The 16,559-nt window shown below is 49.4% G+C and overlaps 1 protein-coding gene across 1 annotated transcript in view; it reads left to right on the forward strand.

Moving 5' to 3' along the window:
- Rreb1 (ras responsive element binding protein 1) overlaps positions 1-16,559 on the forward strand; it is a 124,201-nt gene that overhangs the window by 91,193 nt on the left and 16,449 nt on the right. The window contains exons 7-10 of the mRNA XM_032884305.1: positions 160-304; positions 900-1,036; positions 11,993-12,182; positions 13,408-16,327. Of these exons, the coding sequence (XP_032740196.1) occupies positions 160-304; positions 900-1,036; positions 11,993-12,182; positions 13,408-16,327 (3,392 nt within the window). The remainder of the gene's footprint in view (positions 1-159; positions 305-899; positions 1,037-11,992; positions 12,183-13,407; positions 16,328-16,559) is intronic.

Here is a 16,559-nt window from a genome sequence, read left to right on the forward strand (position 1 = left end):
ACTGAGGGTGGTCCTCAGTGAAAGAGCACGTGTCTAGAGGGTATGAGGAGTGAGCTCCACCCCCAACACTTGAGAACGATAATGATGACTGATACTGAAAAAAAGCCTGGGGTTTGTGTGTAGTTGTGAGATCACATCTTCTATGTGTTCTTCTTCTAGACATATGAAGATTCATGAGAAGGATACCAACAGTACTACAGCTGCAGCCCCTCCGTCCCCTCTGAAGCGTAGGCGGTTGTCCTCCAAAAGGAAACTGAGTCACGATGCCGAGTCAGAGAGAGAAGACCCAGGACCAGCTAAAAAGGTTCTCTGAGTTTGTTGCACTGTGCACTCCATTGTGTGGTTTTTGGCAGAAATATCTCTAGCCTTCATTATCACAGTGTGGAAACTTGGAGGAGATCAGTCCTGAGCCCTTTGACCTGTGTTTCCCTGAACTGTTTTTTGCAAAGTTTCCGGAAAAGCACCTATATGTGCTTTCTCTTTAGAAGCCCCATGTAGTGCACAGATAATGATGAATTCCCAGAGTTGTTCGCATGCTTTTTACATTTTCTGTGTATCTGAAGTGGAAGCTTTATCAGCATTAGAGACTCCTTTTGTCCTTGCATTTATTCCTGATGCTCTGGAGACAGTCGATGCCCCTAAGTCCTTGTTAATTAGATGTGAGGACTGAGAAATGGGTGGGGAAACGGGTTGATGTGTAGTAGAAGTGCTCCCTGAGTAGAGTGGATGGATGGATGGTGGGGTGGGTGGGTGTATGGATGGGTGGATGGATGGGTAGTCAGACCTTGGTACTGAGTGAAGAACACACTCTTGGAACTTTCTAGACTAGTGTTAGCCTTTCTTCTAAAGCAAACCTGTGGGAGCCCCCCTGTTGATGCCGCTCTGTGCTTTCTCTTAAGACGGTAGAAGACGGGCAGTCCGGTGGCTTGGACAAGATGGCCGATGAAACCTTTCACTGCCTGGTGTGTTTCAAGGAGTTTGTTTGCAAGTATGGACTGGAGACCCACATGGAGACTCATTCAGATAACCCATTGAGGTAGGAGAAAATGTGTTCTGGGAAACTATGACCAGTGTGGGCTGCAGCAGCTAAGCTAGTTCCCAGTGACATTGGTGAGGCACTTAGGAACCCGGGATTTGGAAAAAAGGTGAATTGTGAGCAAAGATGGCTGCAACTGTGGGCTGTGTTCTCTTTGCCCCTTTGCTCTTCCTGGGCCCCTTGAGCAATCACTGAGTCTCCAGGCATTGGCGATCTCCTGTGGCAGGCCGCTGTTGTATAACAGATATATACCCTTTGCAAAAGGTGTTGGCAACCCAAATGATTGTTTGCTACACACGATAATGGTCTATATAGATGTAGTCTGTGCATACCATGTTCCCAGCACAGCACTGGCATGTACCAAGTGCTTAGAAATGCTTAAACTGTACTAGATGTAGAGTGAGGAAGCCTGAAGCATTGTGGGTAAGAGTTCTTGGCATGCAAGGCCTGTTACTCAGTATAAGCGCTTGGTCTGCTTCTTTAGCCTCTGTTGATCTTATCAACCGTATTTCTGATCCTCGGCTTCCAGGGGCAGTGGTATGATTTTTTTCCAGTAGTGTTAGACAGAGAAACACTCCTCTGTCTTTGTCTGACTTCTCTGGTAAATCATCAGCCAGAAAAAAAGTCCTGTATTCTTGGTGTACAAATGGGGGTAGAGCTCTTCCCTGCAGAACTGCTGCAGTTATGTGTTCCATCTGTGTGTTCCGTCTATTTTAAGCCTTATAAAAGGCAGAGGGCCACATGGGGACCTCTGGGAGCATATAGCTAAAGGCTCATCTAACTGCAGAGGGAAGGCTCCCATGTTGTCATACTTTTAGAGGACATCTTGGGAGTACAGGATCTGGGTATCTGTTTGCCTGGATTCCCTTATGTCAATTTTATGATGGGTTTTCACTGGAATGGGAGGGAGAACTTTTGTAGAGGTTAAAGTGTGAAGCATGGAAATGCTGTAAAGTGCCTGGACGAAACTTTGCAATCTGAAGACAGTGGCTGATGGACCGGCCAGTGTCCAGTGGGATTCCTCCTCTTTTCTGTGAGGAGGAAAGGTCCCAATCCAGAAAGATCCCAGGAACGTGCTAACTGTCCTACACCCAAGCCTGTCTCTGCTCACTTGTGACTCCCACCAACTGCGTCCGCACCTCTGGTTTCCCAATTCACACTGAAATAGTACAAGATCACTAATGCCTGTATTCTCTCCCAGTCCTCTCCAATTCTAAAATGTTTCTCCGAACTTTTATCTACCAAGAAATAGCTGTACCTCTTGTCACACACCACTGATCCTAAAAAAATCAGAAATCATTTGTTTGTTGAGACAAGATCTCTCTGCATATCCTCAGCTGTCCTGGAACTCACTATGTAGACTAGGCTGGCCTCAAATACACAGAAATCTGCCCCCTTTTCACCCAGAGTACTAGGATTAAAGGCATGCACCACCATGCCTGGCCAGGAACTTAACTTTACAAGTCTCATTCCCTACAGCATCTCTGAGGTAAACAGTCAAAGAGTGGTGAAGTGATCAGAACAGCACAGAAGGACCTTGATTCTTCCAACCATGCAGCCACGAATTTAATGCCCCTGTGTCTGTTTTATCTCACTTTGTATTTTAATTTGTGATCAGATTCCATTGTAATCCCACCACACAGGAAAGTAACCTGGCACTTGAGAGATTTCTAGGCACCTGAGTCTGTGCAACGCCGTGTGACAGTGACAGGGAAGACCAGGTGTCCCTTTCTGAAATGCTGGGGTGGGAATCCCATTAGACATGAATCCATAATGGGCAGAGCCGTCTTGGCCATGGTATACAGATCATTTCAGAGGTTGAACCTTTGCTGTCCTGTCCGGTTAACCTAGTAGGTTTCCTCATCTATTTAATGACGACACCATTTGGGGAGGGGTTGGCTGAAGAGGTTGCTTAGTTCTGGATGGACTTAGCCCCGTTAGGCAGTCTTTCATTCCACCAGCCAGCCAGCCATGGTTAGCCCCTAAGAAGGGGTAGCTTGGTGGCATGCGTGCCCAGAGAACAGACCAGCCCCAGCGTCATGGCTTTATCTAGTAACTATTGTGAGGCCAGATGGGGCTGGCTTTTGAAAACCAAAAGGAGTTGATTATAGAACATAGTTAATTTCCCTTTTCTCCTTTCTGCTCAGCTTCCACATAATAGCCTACTACCAGAGGAAGCCTTGGGGCCAGACACAGGCCGGTAGGGGCCTAGCCAGGGTGGTACCATGACAGTAGCTGATGGGAGAGACTGCTTGTTAACCCAGAACTAAAATAGACACCAACCCCATTTTCAAATCCCAAAGGCAGTAGAGCCACAGTGGGATGCTACCAGTTTAGAACCAGAGTCTGTAACTTAAAACAGCTGCTGGCTTCTCTTGTCTGCCCTCGTCCCACTCCCTCCCCTCCGACCCAAGTTGGCAAGGTGCCCATGTGCCTTAAGAAAGTGTTGGCAATCGAACTCGTGTATATGCTGTGTCTTTTCTCCTGCACTCTGCCGAGTTTCAAAATAATGAAATTCTGGCATTGAACAAAAGGAAGACACAACGCCACCACTGGTAAAGATTACTGTCTTAAGGTTGGTTGTTACTTATGACCCCTCTGTCCAGCTCCTGGGCAAAGGGGGACAGGGCAGAGAAGAGAGCTGACTGGAACACCCTGGGCTGTGGCCTCCAGAACGGAAGGTGAGGGGCAGTGCAGAGAGGGACGGAAGGCCGGCGCCGACTGCCTTGCTTTGTTGTTAGGGCCGAGCAGAGTGACAGGCCACACCACTGGGAACGTAGTGAACCAGAGCAGTGTGCGGGCAAACAGTGTTCAGCAGAACAAGGTGACTCACGTGTCACTTGAAGTCTAGTTGCACACTTTAAAGTGAAAAGTGGATTGGCAGTGTCACCTCAGGGTGGAGCACATACATGCTCAGTGTTTGCAAGGCCTGGGATTCGATCTGCACCTCCCCACAGAAAAAGTTAAAAAACAAAAGTAAGTGCTGATTAAATTCATTTAGGTCAAAACAGAACGCATCCCATATTCTATACTCACAATCAGTACACAACTATTAGCGGCACGTTTTTACTTTCTCTCCGTCTTATGTTCAGTAAATGAAATCTGTGCCTATTGCACAGTCATACTCCTCCTTAATGGAAGCCAGTCCCAAGCCAGGGGGCAGCAAAGCCTTCCCGAGAACGAGCTGTGTGGCTGGATAGTCACCGTGTTGATGAAGGAAAGCAAACTTGGTCCGAGTTATTGTATAATCTTAGGTGGCTCCTTGATTAAAGGAGAGTGGGTAATAAGTAATTTTAACATTATTTTAGTTAAAATATATCCAACAAATAATTGAGTCCTCATTGTGACAATGTGAGGCATTTGACCGGTCTTGAGTAAAACAGGGATGTCTGAGGTAGGACCCAGGGGCTGGTTAGAAAAAAGGAGTCAACTTTAGAGCCATGAATGAAAGACGCCATAACTAAGAGCTTTGGATCTGACATTGGATATTGTGGCACTCTTCTTCCTTCCTTCCCACAATGCCACTGCATTGATCTTGGGGTAGTTTAAAGTTTAAGGCAGTATCCTCAGATCAGTCAGGAAATAGGTTATAGGAAGCTAGCAGGGTCTTTGGCAGGCACGCAGGGCTCTGAGGGGAAGCCAGAGCAAGCTGCAGGCCAGCCTCTCCCTTGCTGTGCATCCTGGCTATGGGGCCATTTGGTGAGACATCCATATATACCAGGAGGTTCTCGTCTGTTTCTTGAGTATTCGGAGGAATATTCATCTTCCTCCATTACTCACCAACACCTGCTGAGAGACACTGAGACTCTTAGTGCCACTGACCCACATATCCTCAACGTACTAAACACCAGGCAAAGGTGAATAGAGTTCCCAGAGGTCCCAGGACCAGCCATGTGGGAGCTGGGAGTGGAGGACAGAGACTCAAAGGGAGAGGACCTCCCTGGCCTGGCAATTGGAGGCCTCTCAGTCAGATCTTTCACAGCCTTCTCACCACTCACGAGCAGAACAAGGACCAGGTTAACCTGGCTTTAGGGCCTTCTATTCCTGTCTCCTATGAGCCCCCCTTAGCCTCCTCTGCTTTACCACATGCTGGCTGGTGGACAGCCTGGGCATGCTCCTAGGATGTGACAAGGAGAAGCTACCCAGCCAGGACTCTGTCAAAGGCCAGCATCGCTGCTCACAACAACTGGGCGAGATTACTGCAGCTGTGGACGTCAGTTCTCTGCCCCAGGATGGGCCCGAGGGTAGGCTGAGAGAAGAGGAATGTCTGGGTGGGGTGGGGCTCTCTTAGAGAAGGGATTGTTTGCACTTACTCTGTTTGGCCTCTGGGGACAAAGCAGGAAAAATGAAGCATGAAATCCCTTTTTAAAAGGGATGCCATCAAAACTCTGTAATGAGCAAGGAATTGGGTGTCTCGGGGATCAGGCTGGGTCCCCTGTCCAGCAGGTATTCATAGGTTCTGCTCACTGCACTTGTGGGGAACAGAGAGTTGTCAGTGTCAGGAAAAGTGCCCAGCCAGGCATTGAGGATGTGACATGAGCCAACGACAGTCCCTCTGAGCAAACGGGGTTACAGACAGCACTGTCCCAGCTTGCTGCCTGGCACCTCTGTGACCTCAAGCAAACAGAGGTTTGGTTTCCCCATCTGGAAAATAAATTTGACCATTTGTGAGTATGAAGGAGAGTGATCTAGGCCTGCAACTATAATGGATACTGAGTTTTTTGTTCTGATACCGTTGCTTAGGATGTGTTGTTTGGGGGTGGAGGTAACGTGCTTTCACGTGTTTGAAAATTGACATCTCACCCAGCTTTTATGTAGGTGCTGGGGTAGGGGGGTTGTCATATTGAGTGGTCTCCCTGGCCTACTGTTTCTTCTTAGTATTTTAAGCCCTCCAACGGAACTGTTAACAGTTTGTCATTGTCTTTCTTGGCTATCCCATTCCAGTAACACAAGAGAGTCAGATTCCAAAACATCTTCTCCCAAGTACTGTGTACTTGACAGAAAACATTTGTCCTTTGCTCTCTATTGTCACAAAGAGTCATTTTTATCTTGCTTTGCCTTTGTAAAGTTTAGGGCATTAAACAGCTATTTAAATGGAGTCTGAGTCCTGCCTTCTGAGAGTGTTGTAACTTTTACAGACTATGTAGTTTTAGCAGTGTGGAGGGACTTGATGCCTTGTGATAAGAGAACCACACTTCTTTTTCTGTAGGATGTTGGAGAAATCTGCAATTGTAAAAAAAAAAAATTCCTTAATTTTGATATTTTCACTGTAGTCTTTTGAAAATATCTTTTGGGTTGTGGATTTTTTTCAAGTTAGCACTTTATGTTTAAGAGGAGGGAGGACATCTGTCTACTCCTACTACCCCAACTTCCCCTGTTTGTTTGTTTGTTGAGACAGGATCTCTCTATGTAGCCCTGCCTGTCATAGAACTTGCTATGTAGACCAACTGGCCTTGAACTTTCGGAGATCTGCCTGCCTCTGCCTCAGTTACAGGATTAAAAGTGTGGACTTCTAGTTCCTTTTTTATTTTCCAAGATTTATTTTATTTATGGCTCTATGTACGTACATGAGTATGAGTTCCTACAGAGAGTAAGGGTGTTGGCTCCCCTGGAGCTAGACTAAGCTGCCTGGGTGGTTGCTGGGAATTAAACTTAGTTCCTCTATAAGAACAGCACCACCCTCTAACCACTGAGACAGCTCTGCAGCCCTCCTTTTAATCGGAGAGAGGTATTGTTTGTTTAGGGATTACTGTTTTGTTTTGAGACAGGGTCTTGCTCTATAGCCCATACTCGGTCAAATTTCCCAGAACCCTCTTGCTGCAGCCTCCTGAGTGCTGCTGTTTTGGGCACACAGGCTAACACCTAGAGCCCACTGCCCCGAAAGTGTACTTGCTGGGACTGCACAAGAGACCTTGAGGGACGTCTGAGTGCCTACCTCTTTGGGTTACTTTTTTGAAACTCTTCCTGCTGACTTCAGGATTTTTATCTTTCTCTAGAACATTACGGTCACCAGACATGTAGCAGATACTGAGAATCACACCCCAATGCCACTTAGCTACAAAGTTGACAGAGAAAAAAATACCATCCCTTTTTTATTTTTTTATTTTATTTTTTATTTTTATTTTTTAACTACTTTTGGCTAGATGCTTGGGTCCCTATAGTGAACACCATATGATAACCCCACTCCATTTCTACCTTAGCCTCACTGTTTTCTCTTAGAAAGAGAAAAGAAAATGAAAGAAAGATGCCTTTTAACAAGGATGCTTGCCGTCAAAGGGAGAGATATCTCAGTTCCCTTCCTAATTAGGCACGTGGCATGCAGCAGTTAGCAATTTCGTTTCAGATGGCTTGGCTTCTAACTTGATTTGTAGCTGCAGCTGGCCTTGAGCTCCTGCTCCTCCCCCCCTACACACACACACACACACACACACACACACACACACACACACACACACACACACACACACCGCCCCCCAAGTACTTGGGACTACAAGTGTGCATCACCGTACTCAGCTTCAGTGGTTTTTAAATCTTTGACTGAACTTTAAGATGGACTGGATTTGAGTATGAACTGCAACACTACCTATCACGTCAGGTGTCTTCTAAGAACCAGAAGGACAAAACCTCGGCTCTGTTCCTTGACTTGGTGGATCTGGCTGGCCCACTCCTTTCCGAGAGCAGGTTGAGTGCTGGCTGTCGAGGTCTTCTCTTCTGTAGTTCGATGGCTTGAGGCTGAGGTGGACCTGGCAAAAGCCACAGCTCCAATACGATGGTACTTGGAAGAAAAGGGGTGGGGACTGTGGATACAGGGGTTCAGGAATTTGTTTTATATGTCTGGGAATTGAACCCCGGTCTTTTACACATGGCAAGCAACTGCCCTACACTCAGCTATGCTCCCAGCCTATAGGACCAGTTCTCACTGTGACAGTGCTTCCCCGTGACCTTGACAACTGAAAAACACACTTCTCTAAGCTCATATTTCGGGTTGTCTGTGATCATAGTTTTCCGGCACCCCCGCTCAACTTTTTATGACTTCACATATTAACAGGCACAATCAGAACTTTGCTTATTGTTCTGCCTGCTGCTAGGAGGAGCTTGCAGTCCACGGAACCCCCACCTACAGACGTCCCCTGTCTGTGCTTCACACCTACCCAGTGCCCAGCAGTGATACTGCAAGTGGTACTAAGGGAGGCTAGGAGAGAGGAGATGAGCAGCCGCTGCAGCTCCCCCTCCTCCCACCACTAAGGTTCTGTTAGAGCCACGCCTCTCTCCCCGCTGAGGTTGGACCCCAGATTGAGAGACTGGGAAGAAGGCTGGGCCCTGCCCGAGCATGCCAAATCCAAAACCTCACCGTCCTCACTATACCGGCTAGTGTGGTGCTGCTAATTCGGGTGCTTTCTAAGTGAGTCAGTGCCCGTGTTCTGCCTTGGGTTACACAGTAAGTTGCTTCTTGACCTCCATGCTTTAGCAGTCAGTATAGTGAGCCTGCCTGCCTGTGTTCATCCGTGTGTTCCGTGTCTCCTTAAACTGCCTGTTAGCAGCTTTTCCACAGAAATCCCCTCCCCCCAACCCCACCACCGTGGGAATAACCTAGTTCAATGTGATTTTGAAAAGATGATTCTGTTTTTGGAAAGAAGTGTGAGTTCTTATAGTTTCTTTGGGTTTCACAAAAAAGATTCACTTTCCCTGAGTACATTTATTTTACTGACAGCAATGTTGGTTTCCAGCATAGGGCCTTTTCTACTGCCAGAAAATCAAAAGCCAGCCAGTCTGGTGTGTAGCAGTTCTCCCTGGCAGGTCATCAGCATCGGTTACAAAACGAAAGATCCCTCAGCTCGCCCCTCTATGCGCTGTGACTCTGAGTGTGTTCTGTCCCTTCTCAGCATTTTGCAATCATTCTCCTGGCAGGGTTGAGATGTCCCACAAACCCGGGTTGAGGCTGACAGTCCCAGGACCACCCAGCCAACGGCTGTATCCTTAATGAAGAGTGACAAACCCAAGCCAGGTCTATGGATACCCTGAGAACAGCACCAGACGCAGGCCCTGCTGCCACAGTCTCCACTGTTACAGTGACCTCCCTTGTCCTTCAGGCACTTAGAAACAAGGTTGCAAAGCCATGCTTCCCGGCCTGGGGATGGCTGCTAAACCCCTGTCCCTGATAAAGGGCCTTACTGGCGATAGTTCCCCCCCCCCGGCTTTATTTAAGGTCTATCAACAGGTACAGAGTGTGAGGCAGAGGCCCACGATCCTCGAGTGTCCCAGCCTCACAATGCATTGTTTTGTTTCATGGGGGTTATGCTGGGAGCCCAGCTTACTGGGGGTGTTGCATTTGGTGGAATACAGTGGGGTTTGGTTTATTTGAAGGGTTATGTTTGGGGACTATGTGGGGGTTTGGGTTATTTGATTTTTGTTCTTTATCTGCCATTCCAAGCAGCTTGCTTGTGAGATTCAGTGATTCTCAGCTTTCCTAATGCTGCGACCCTTTAATACAGTTCCTTGGATTGTGACCCCCCAATCAATCGTAAAATTATTTTGTTATGACATCATAATTGTAATTTCACTACTGTTATGAATTGTGATATAAATGCCTGATTTGCAGAATAGCTGATCTTCGACTTCCAAAGGGGTTGTGACCTAAAGGTTGAGAACCACTGCTCCAAACTTTTTCAGAAGGTGCCTGTTGCCTCAGCAACTTGGTGTCTCAGGGATCCTGAGAGAGAGAGAGAGAGAGAGAGAGAGAGAGAGAGAGAGAGAGAGAGAGAGACCAGCCTATTCTACACAGAGACTTCTAGGTCACCCAAGAGTACATACTTAGAGGAAGAAGAACTGTAAAATAAAGTAGAGGTGCTTAGTGACTGGCAAGGGGCAATGCCTACAGGAGGCACCAGTGACAGGCAGGTCTCCATTGATCTCACCTTTCAGGAAAGGCAGAGTTGTAATTTGTCTTCTCCATCCCCTTAACTTCTCTCTGGTTCACAGAGATCCACACAGTGTCGTAGGCCTGAGCCAGCAGCCGGATGCTATGGGGTATTCTGAGCACTGGGTTTAACACTCCATTCATTCCTGGAACCCTCCCCACCCGTCCAGAAGTTCTCGTAGTCTCATAAGTGTACAGGCAGAAAAAAGCGTGAAAAGAGCCCTTTCTTATTACATGTCCCAAAGCCTACAGGGGTTAACTTCTGTCAGCTGAGGCCTTCATTGTGGAAACTTGAAGTGATAAAATATCACCTCAGTGGTTGAGGTAAAATACTTTTCCCTTTCTTACACGTATGTTAAGGAACATTTAGCATATGCAGAAAACTTAACAGCAATTTCTCAATATCTACTCAGAGGGCAACTTATGTAATTCTGATATTTCTCATCTTTTTAAACCAGAATATTGTAAGGAGATAGGCTAGTAACCAGGTTCAATTCACTTGGACCTAAAAAGATTAAAAGCTAGAGTCCTGTCTGCTCTCCTCAGCCTCAGAGGTCAGTATTACCAGTGTGATCTCAGACCTCGAACCTGTTCCAGCCAAAAATAGACCCTGGCCTAAAGGGCAGTCTCTGTGCTACAGTCCTGCTTAACTGTCCCCAACCTGTGCCTCAGCCGTCTTTGTATTCTGACCAGGGATGGCTCCTGTAGTATAAAGTCTCCAAGGACATGTCCCACCCACAGGTGGGGGTGGGGCTGGCTACCCCTGGGAGGACTACTGGAAGCTCAGTAGACTCCCTCAAAAAGAGCGTTGTGTTTCCAGTGGCAGATGGGAACCTGTTGTTCTGTCTTGTTTAGGGGATGTTTCCAGATTAACAGAGGAGAGGCAGGAGGACACTTCCGTGGCTGCTAGGGAGTGATGAACAAGGCTACACAGACTCCTTCATCATGAGCTCCGTTGCAACAGGAGTGATTTTCATTGTCATTCTTTCCAGAAAGGGAATGAGCAACAAAGTTTCCATTACTGAGTATGTAGTGTAAAGGGTAGCAAGTTGCTTTGTCTGTGAAAACAGCGTCAAGACCCTCTGTTAGAGGGTTTATTCCAGTGAGAGAGTTACATAAGTAGATGAAACTCTGTGGTCACCTGAGTGTACAGTCCTCCCTGCCTCATACCAACGAGGGCTGTGTGAATGAGGAATTTTGATGAATAGCCCCAGCCACTGTAGCTGGTTCAAACTAGGGGATGCTTCTAACACCATTGTTACAGCATTTGACATTTCACTCAGTGCAGATCACGGTAACCACTACCTGTCAGCCTCCTGTCCGCTTTCCAGTCAGTGCTTTGCATTCGTGTGTGCTCAGTGTGCGGTTATTTTCCAGGTAATTGTGGTAGTGGAACAAGAATGTACTGCAGTTACCACCAATAAACTATAACTAACTTATGTCTGTTAAAAACCAGGGGTGTTATGTGATTTCACTCGTGCCGTGTATGCAGCTGCTTGTTTCTGAAAAGGGGTTTTGTCTTTGTGTCTCTCAAGTGCCATGTGCCACCATGTCCAGCCACACAGGCTATTTTGTGTTTTGTTGGATTTCTTTCCTTTTTTTGTTTGTTTGTTTATTGTGGGGTTGTTGTTTTTGGAGATAGGTTCCTGCTATGGTGACTTCAGGGTCCCAGCTGCTTTCCCTTTGTACAAGCTTTAGATGATGGTTTCATGCATGCATGCATGTGTACCACTCGCAAAGATTTGGTATCCAGAATTATTAGAGTGTATCTGCCAAAAAACCAAGGTGGGATGTGCCTTTAATCCCAGCACTGAGGTGAATCTCCTGAATTCAAAGCCAGCCTGGCTAGTGAGTTCCAGGACAGCCAGAGCTGTTAAACAGAAAAACACGTTGTTTTTAAAAACCAAGGAGAAAAAAATCAGACTATGTGCAGCACACTAGCAAGGTGACTTTTTTTCCTCAACTAAAATGAAGCAATGAAGCTAACAGAGCGGTGGAGACGCTGGGCTGCCCCCTCATGGTTAACTCTCTTCTCCTAGATGTGACATTTGCTGTGTTACCTTCCGCACACATCGAGGACTGCTGCGTCACAATGCGCTTGTCCACAAGCAGCTTCCCAGAGATGCCATGGGAAGGCCTTTTATCCAGAACAATCCTTCCATTCCTGCTGGCTTCCATGACCTAGGGTTCACCGACTTCTCCTGTAGGAAGTTCCCTCGGATCTCTCAGGTATGTTCACAGACCTGTGCCGGGGACGGATGGGGGTTGTAATTAAATTCAGCCTAGCTCGTGGGTTTCTTGGGCAGAGGAATTAATGCTCTTTTATTTTAGCTGAGTTTCCATGTGACTCTACCTCCCAGGTACCTTTTGCCCAGGCTTCAGGCTTGAGATTGAAAGCTGTGTATTTACTACTCCTCAAAACCCTGTCGTGATCTTTAGTATCTGCGTCTCAGCTAGGTATTTGTAGCCGTTTCTGTTAAAATGGTTTGAATTTTTTTAAGTGTGTGTGTGTGTGAGAGAGAGAGAGAGAGAGAGAGAGAGAGAGAGGGGAGAGAGAGAATGTATGTCATGCGTGTGGATGATGGTGGTGGAGGCCAGAAAAGGGCATTGGATCCCCTAGAGCTGAAGTTGTAAGTGGTTGTGGTCCAATGTGGGTGCTGGGACCCACACTTAGGTCCTCTTTACTACTGAGCTGTGTCTCCAGCCACTTGGATCCTTGCGGATTTGAACAAAAAGTGAGCTGATTAGTTTCCTGCCCATACAGGAACTGCCAAAACTAGTGTTTAATTTTTCCATATATAAACTTGAGATAGGGAGTATCCACATATAAGTTCTCGATGCTCCTGGTCTGAGGTGCAGTGGACTTGATGCGTGTGGACATTCACAGCCGTCCCAGGTGATGGAAGTCCCCTCCCCCAACCTCGGGGAAGCAGCCATTTTGTGAAGACCCCTGGTTTGTCTTCTTAGCTATTCTGGTACTGCTTAAGCTGGCAATCCTCCTGCCTCATTCTGCCAGGTACTGGCAGTTCTCCCCAGTTCAACACTCCTCCGTTTCCAAAGGCCTGGTTCAATTCCATCGTGATGTTATTTCATTCTGCTTGTGTACATCCTCGAGGGTATCCTTGATCAAACAGGCAGGCTTCTTTGAGGTGTGCCTGGCCTTTTGACATCACCGTCTACAGAGTTCACACTTGTGAACCGTGCAGCTGAGTAACAAAAGGAAAGTTACTAGTTTAAGCCAGTTGACAATTTTGTGTTGGACTGCATCTGTGGCTGTCGGTGGCCCCTGTGGCCTACAGGCTACAGGCCAGATGCCTGCTCTCTCCCTCACTTTCTTAATTCGGTCTCAGGTCTGCACTCAGAGGTTGCCTCTCTGTCAGTGGAAACAGCTCCTTCGTGGTCATGTCTAAATCCTCACCTTTCTCCCCTTGCTTTGCTTGCGGGTCCCACTTAGGCCTGGTGTGAAACAAACCTGCGTCGGTGCATCAGCGAGCAGCACCGCTTTGTGTGTGACACCTGCGACAAGGCGTTCCCCATGCTGTCGTCACTCATCCTGCACAGGCAGACCCACATCCCTGCCGATCAGGGACGGGAGAAGCTCCAGACCAAGACCCTGGCTGCTGATACCTTGGACCAGAAGGTCTTCCTGGCCTTCCTGGGCCTGCAGCACACCAAAGACATGAAGCCTGCACCTGCTGAGGAGCTCCTGCCGGACGACAGCCACGCAATACAGCTCCAGACACTCAAGTGTCAGCTACCTCAGGACCCTGGCTGCACCAATGTGCTGAGTCTGACTCCTTTTGAAGCGGCTTCTTTAGGTGGTTCTTTAACAGTCCTCCCAGCCACCAAGGAGAATATGAAGCACCTGTCCCTGCAGCCCTTCCAGAAGGGCTTCATCATCCAGCCAGACAGTAGTATTGTGGTTAAGCCTATTTCAGGAGAGTCGGCCATTGAGCTGGCAGATATCCAGCAGATTCTAAAGATGGCAGCTTCCGCTCCTCCACAGATCAGTCTTCCGCCACTTTCCAAGGCTCCTGCCACCCCTCTGCAGGCAATTTTCAAGCACATGCCTCCCTTGAAGCCAAAGCCCTTGGTCGCACCCCGGACAGTGGTAGCCGCCTCCACACCCCCTCCTCTCATCAATGCACAGCAGGCATCCCCGGGTTGTATCAGCCCTAGCCTTCCGCCACAGTCCCTGAAGTTCCTCAAGGGGTCTGTGGAGGCGGTCTCCAGTGCCCATCTGCTACAGTCCAAGTCCGGGATCCAGCCAAACACCAGCACACAGCTCTTCCTGCAGCAGCCTGGGGTGGAGTTACCAGGCCAGGCTGAGATGAAAGCCCAGCTGGAGCAGGACAGCATCATTGAGGCCCTGCTGCCCCTAAACATGGAGGCGAAGATCAAGCAGGAGATAACAGAAGGTGACCTCAAGGCCATCATGACAGGCCCCAGTGGCAAGAAGACCCCCGCCATGCGCAAGGTGCTCTACCCCTGCCGCTTCTGTAACCAGGTGTTTGCCTTCTCCGGAGTCCTGCGAGCCCACGTCCGCTCCCACCTGGGCATCTCACCCTACCAGTGCAACATCTGTGACTACATCGCCGCAGACAAAGCCGCTCTCATCCGCCACCTCCGCACGCACAGCGGCGAGCGGCCGTACATCTGCAAGATCTGCCACTACCCGTTCACCGTCAAAGCCAACTGTGAGCGGCACCTGCGCAAGAAGCACCTCAAGGCCACCAGGAAGGACATTGAGAAGAACATAGAGTACGTGAGCAGCAGCACGGCTGAGCTGGTGGATGCCCTCTGCTCCCCGGAGACCGTGTGCAGGCTGTGCGGCGAGGATCTGAAGCACTACCGCGCCCTGCGCATTCACATGCGCACGCACTGCAGCCGCGGCCTGGGTGGCTGCCACAAAGGCCGGAAACCCTTCGAGTGCAAGGAATGCAATGCTGCCTTCGCGGCCAAGCGCAACTGCATCCACCACATCCTCAAGCAGCACCTGCACGTGCCCGAGAAAGACATTGAGAGCTACGTGCTGGCCACCGACGCCGGCCTCGGCCCCACAGACACGGCCGCAGAGGCCTCTTCCAGAGAAGAGAGCAGCTGTGTCACTTTCGCCGAGTGCAAGCCCCTCACCACTTTCCTGGAGCCCCAAAATGGCTTCCTTCACTCGAGCCCCACCCAGCCCCTGCCTTCCCACATCTCTGTCAAGTTGGAGCCGGCCAGCAGCTTTGCAACAGACTTCAACGAACCCCTTGACTTTTCGCAGAAAGGCCTGGCACTGGTCCAAGTGAAGCAGGAAAATATGTCCTCCTTGCTGAACTCTTCCTCCTCCTCTGCCCTCTATGACTGCTCCATGGAGCCCATTGATCTGTCCATCCCCAAGAGCGGAAAGAGAGGAGACAAGGACACAGTTGTTCCCAGCGACGCCAAGAAAGCAGAACCAGAAGCTGGGAAAGCTGAGCAGCTCTCTCCCCATCCGCCACCCTGCCCTACCTTGTCAGTGACTGTGGAGCCCAAAGGGAGCCTGGACAACCCAGCCGGCACTGTGGTGGCCGTCACCACAGCTGCCAAGCTGGAGCCCCACAGTCAGCCGCTGCAGGGCTCTGTGCAGCTGGCTGTGCCCGTCTACTCCTCAGCTCTCATCAGCAATGCTCCCCTCTTGGGCAGCTCCGCCCTCCTGAACAGCGCATCCTTGCTTCGGCCCTTGCGGCCAAAGCCTCCCCTCCTCTTGCCAAAGCCCGCGATGACGGAGGAGCTGCCGCCACTGGCCTCCATTGCGCAGATCATCTCCTCTGTGTCCTCGGCTCCTACTCTGCTGAAAGCCAAGGCAGCTGACCCCGGGCCGTCCAGCACCAGCAGTAACGCGGTGGCCACAGACAGCCCAGGAGGCTCCATCCCCAAAGCCTCCCCCACCCCCACAGACATCACAAGCTCGAAAGAACCCACTGACCCAGCCCCTACAGCCAGCAGCCCCGAGGAAGCCTCGCCTACTGAACAAGGGCCGGCTGCCTCATCCAGGAAGAGGGGCAGGAAAAGGGGAATGAGAAACCGACCCCTCCCCAACAGCAGTGCTGTGGACCTGGACTCCAGTGGGGAGTTTGCCAGCATCGAGAAGATGCTGGCCACCACAGATACCAACAAGTTCAGTCCGTTTCTGCAGACGGCAGAGGATGACACTCAGGAAGAGGTGGCTGGAACCCCTGCAGACCACCGCGGGCCCACTGAGGAGGAGCAAGGTAGCTCTGCAGAGGACAGGCTGCTGAGAGCGAAGCGGAACTCCTATGCCAACTGCCTGCAGAAGATCAACTGTCCCCACTGTCCCCGGGTCTTCCCTTGGGCCAGCTCCCTCCAGAGGCACATGCTTACACACACTGGTAAGAAGGACCTCAGGGCTCACCAGGCGGTGAGTCTTGAAAGAAAAGAGTCAGGGGTAGGGGTAGGCCTAGAGTTCGGGGCCCTTTTCTCACGCTTCATTTCTTCTTCATCACAGAAGTCACAGGCTGTTCCTTCCGTATTACCTGTGCCTGTGGTCTGGCCACCAAGGCTTATCTGTAAATGAATGTATCAGACACAGGTGGCAGTGGTCATAGGCTCCTCACCTCTCTC

This window comes from Rattus rattus, chromosome 14, assembly GCF_011064425.1.
Source record: "Rattus rattus isolate New Zealand chromosome 14, Rrattus_CSIRO_v1, whole genome shotgun sequence".
Lineage (NCBI taxonomy): Eukaryota > Metazoa > Chordata > Mammalia > Rodentia > Muridae > Rattus > Rattus rattus.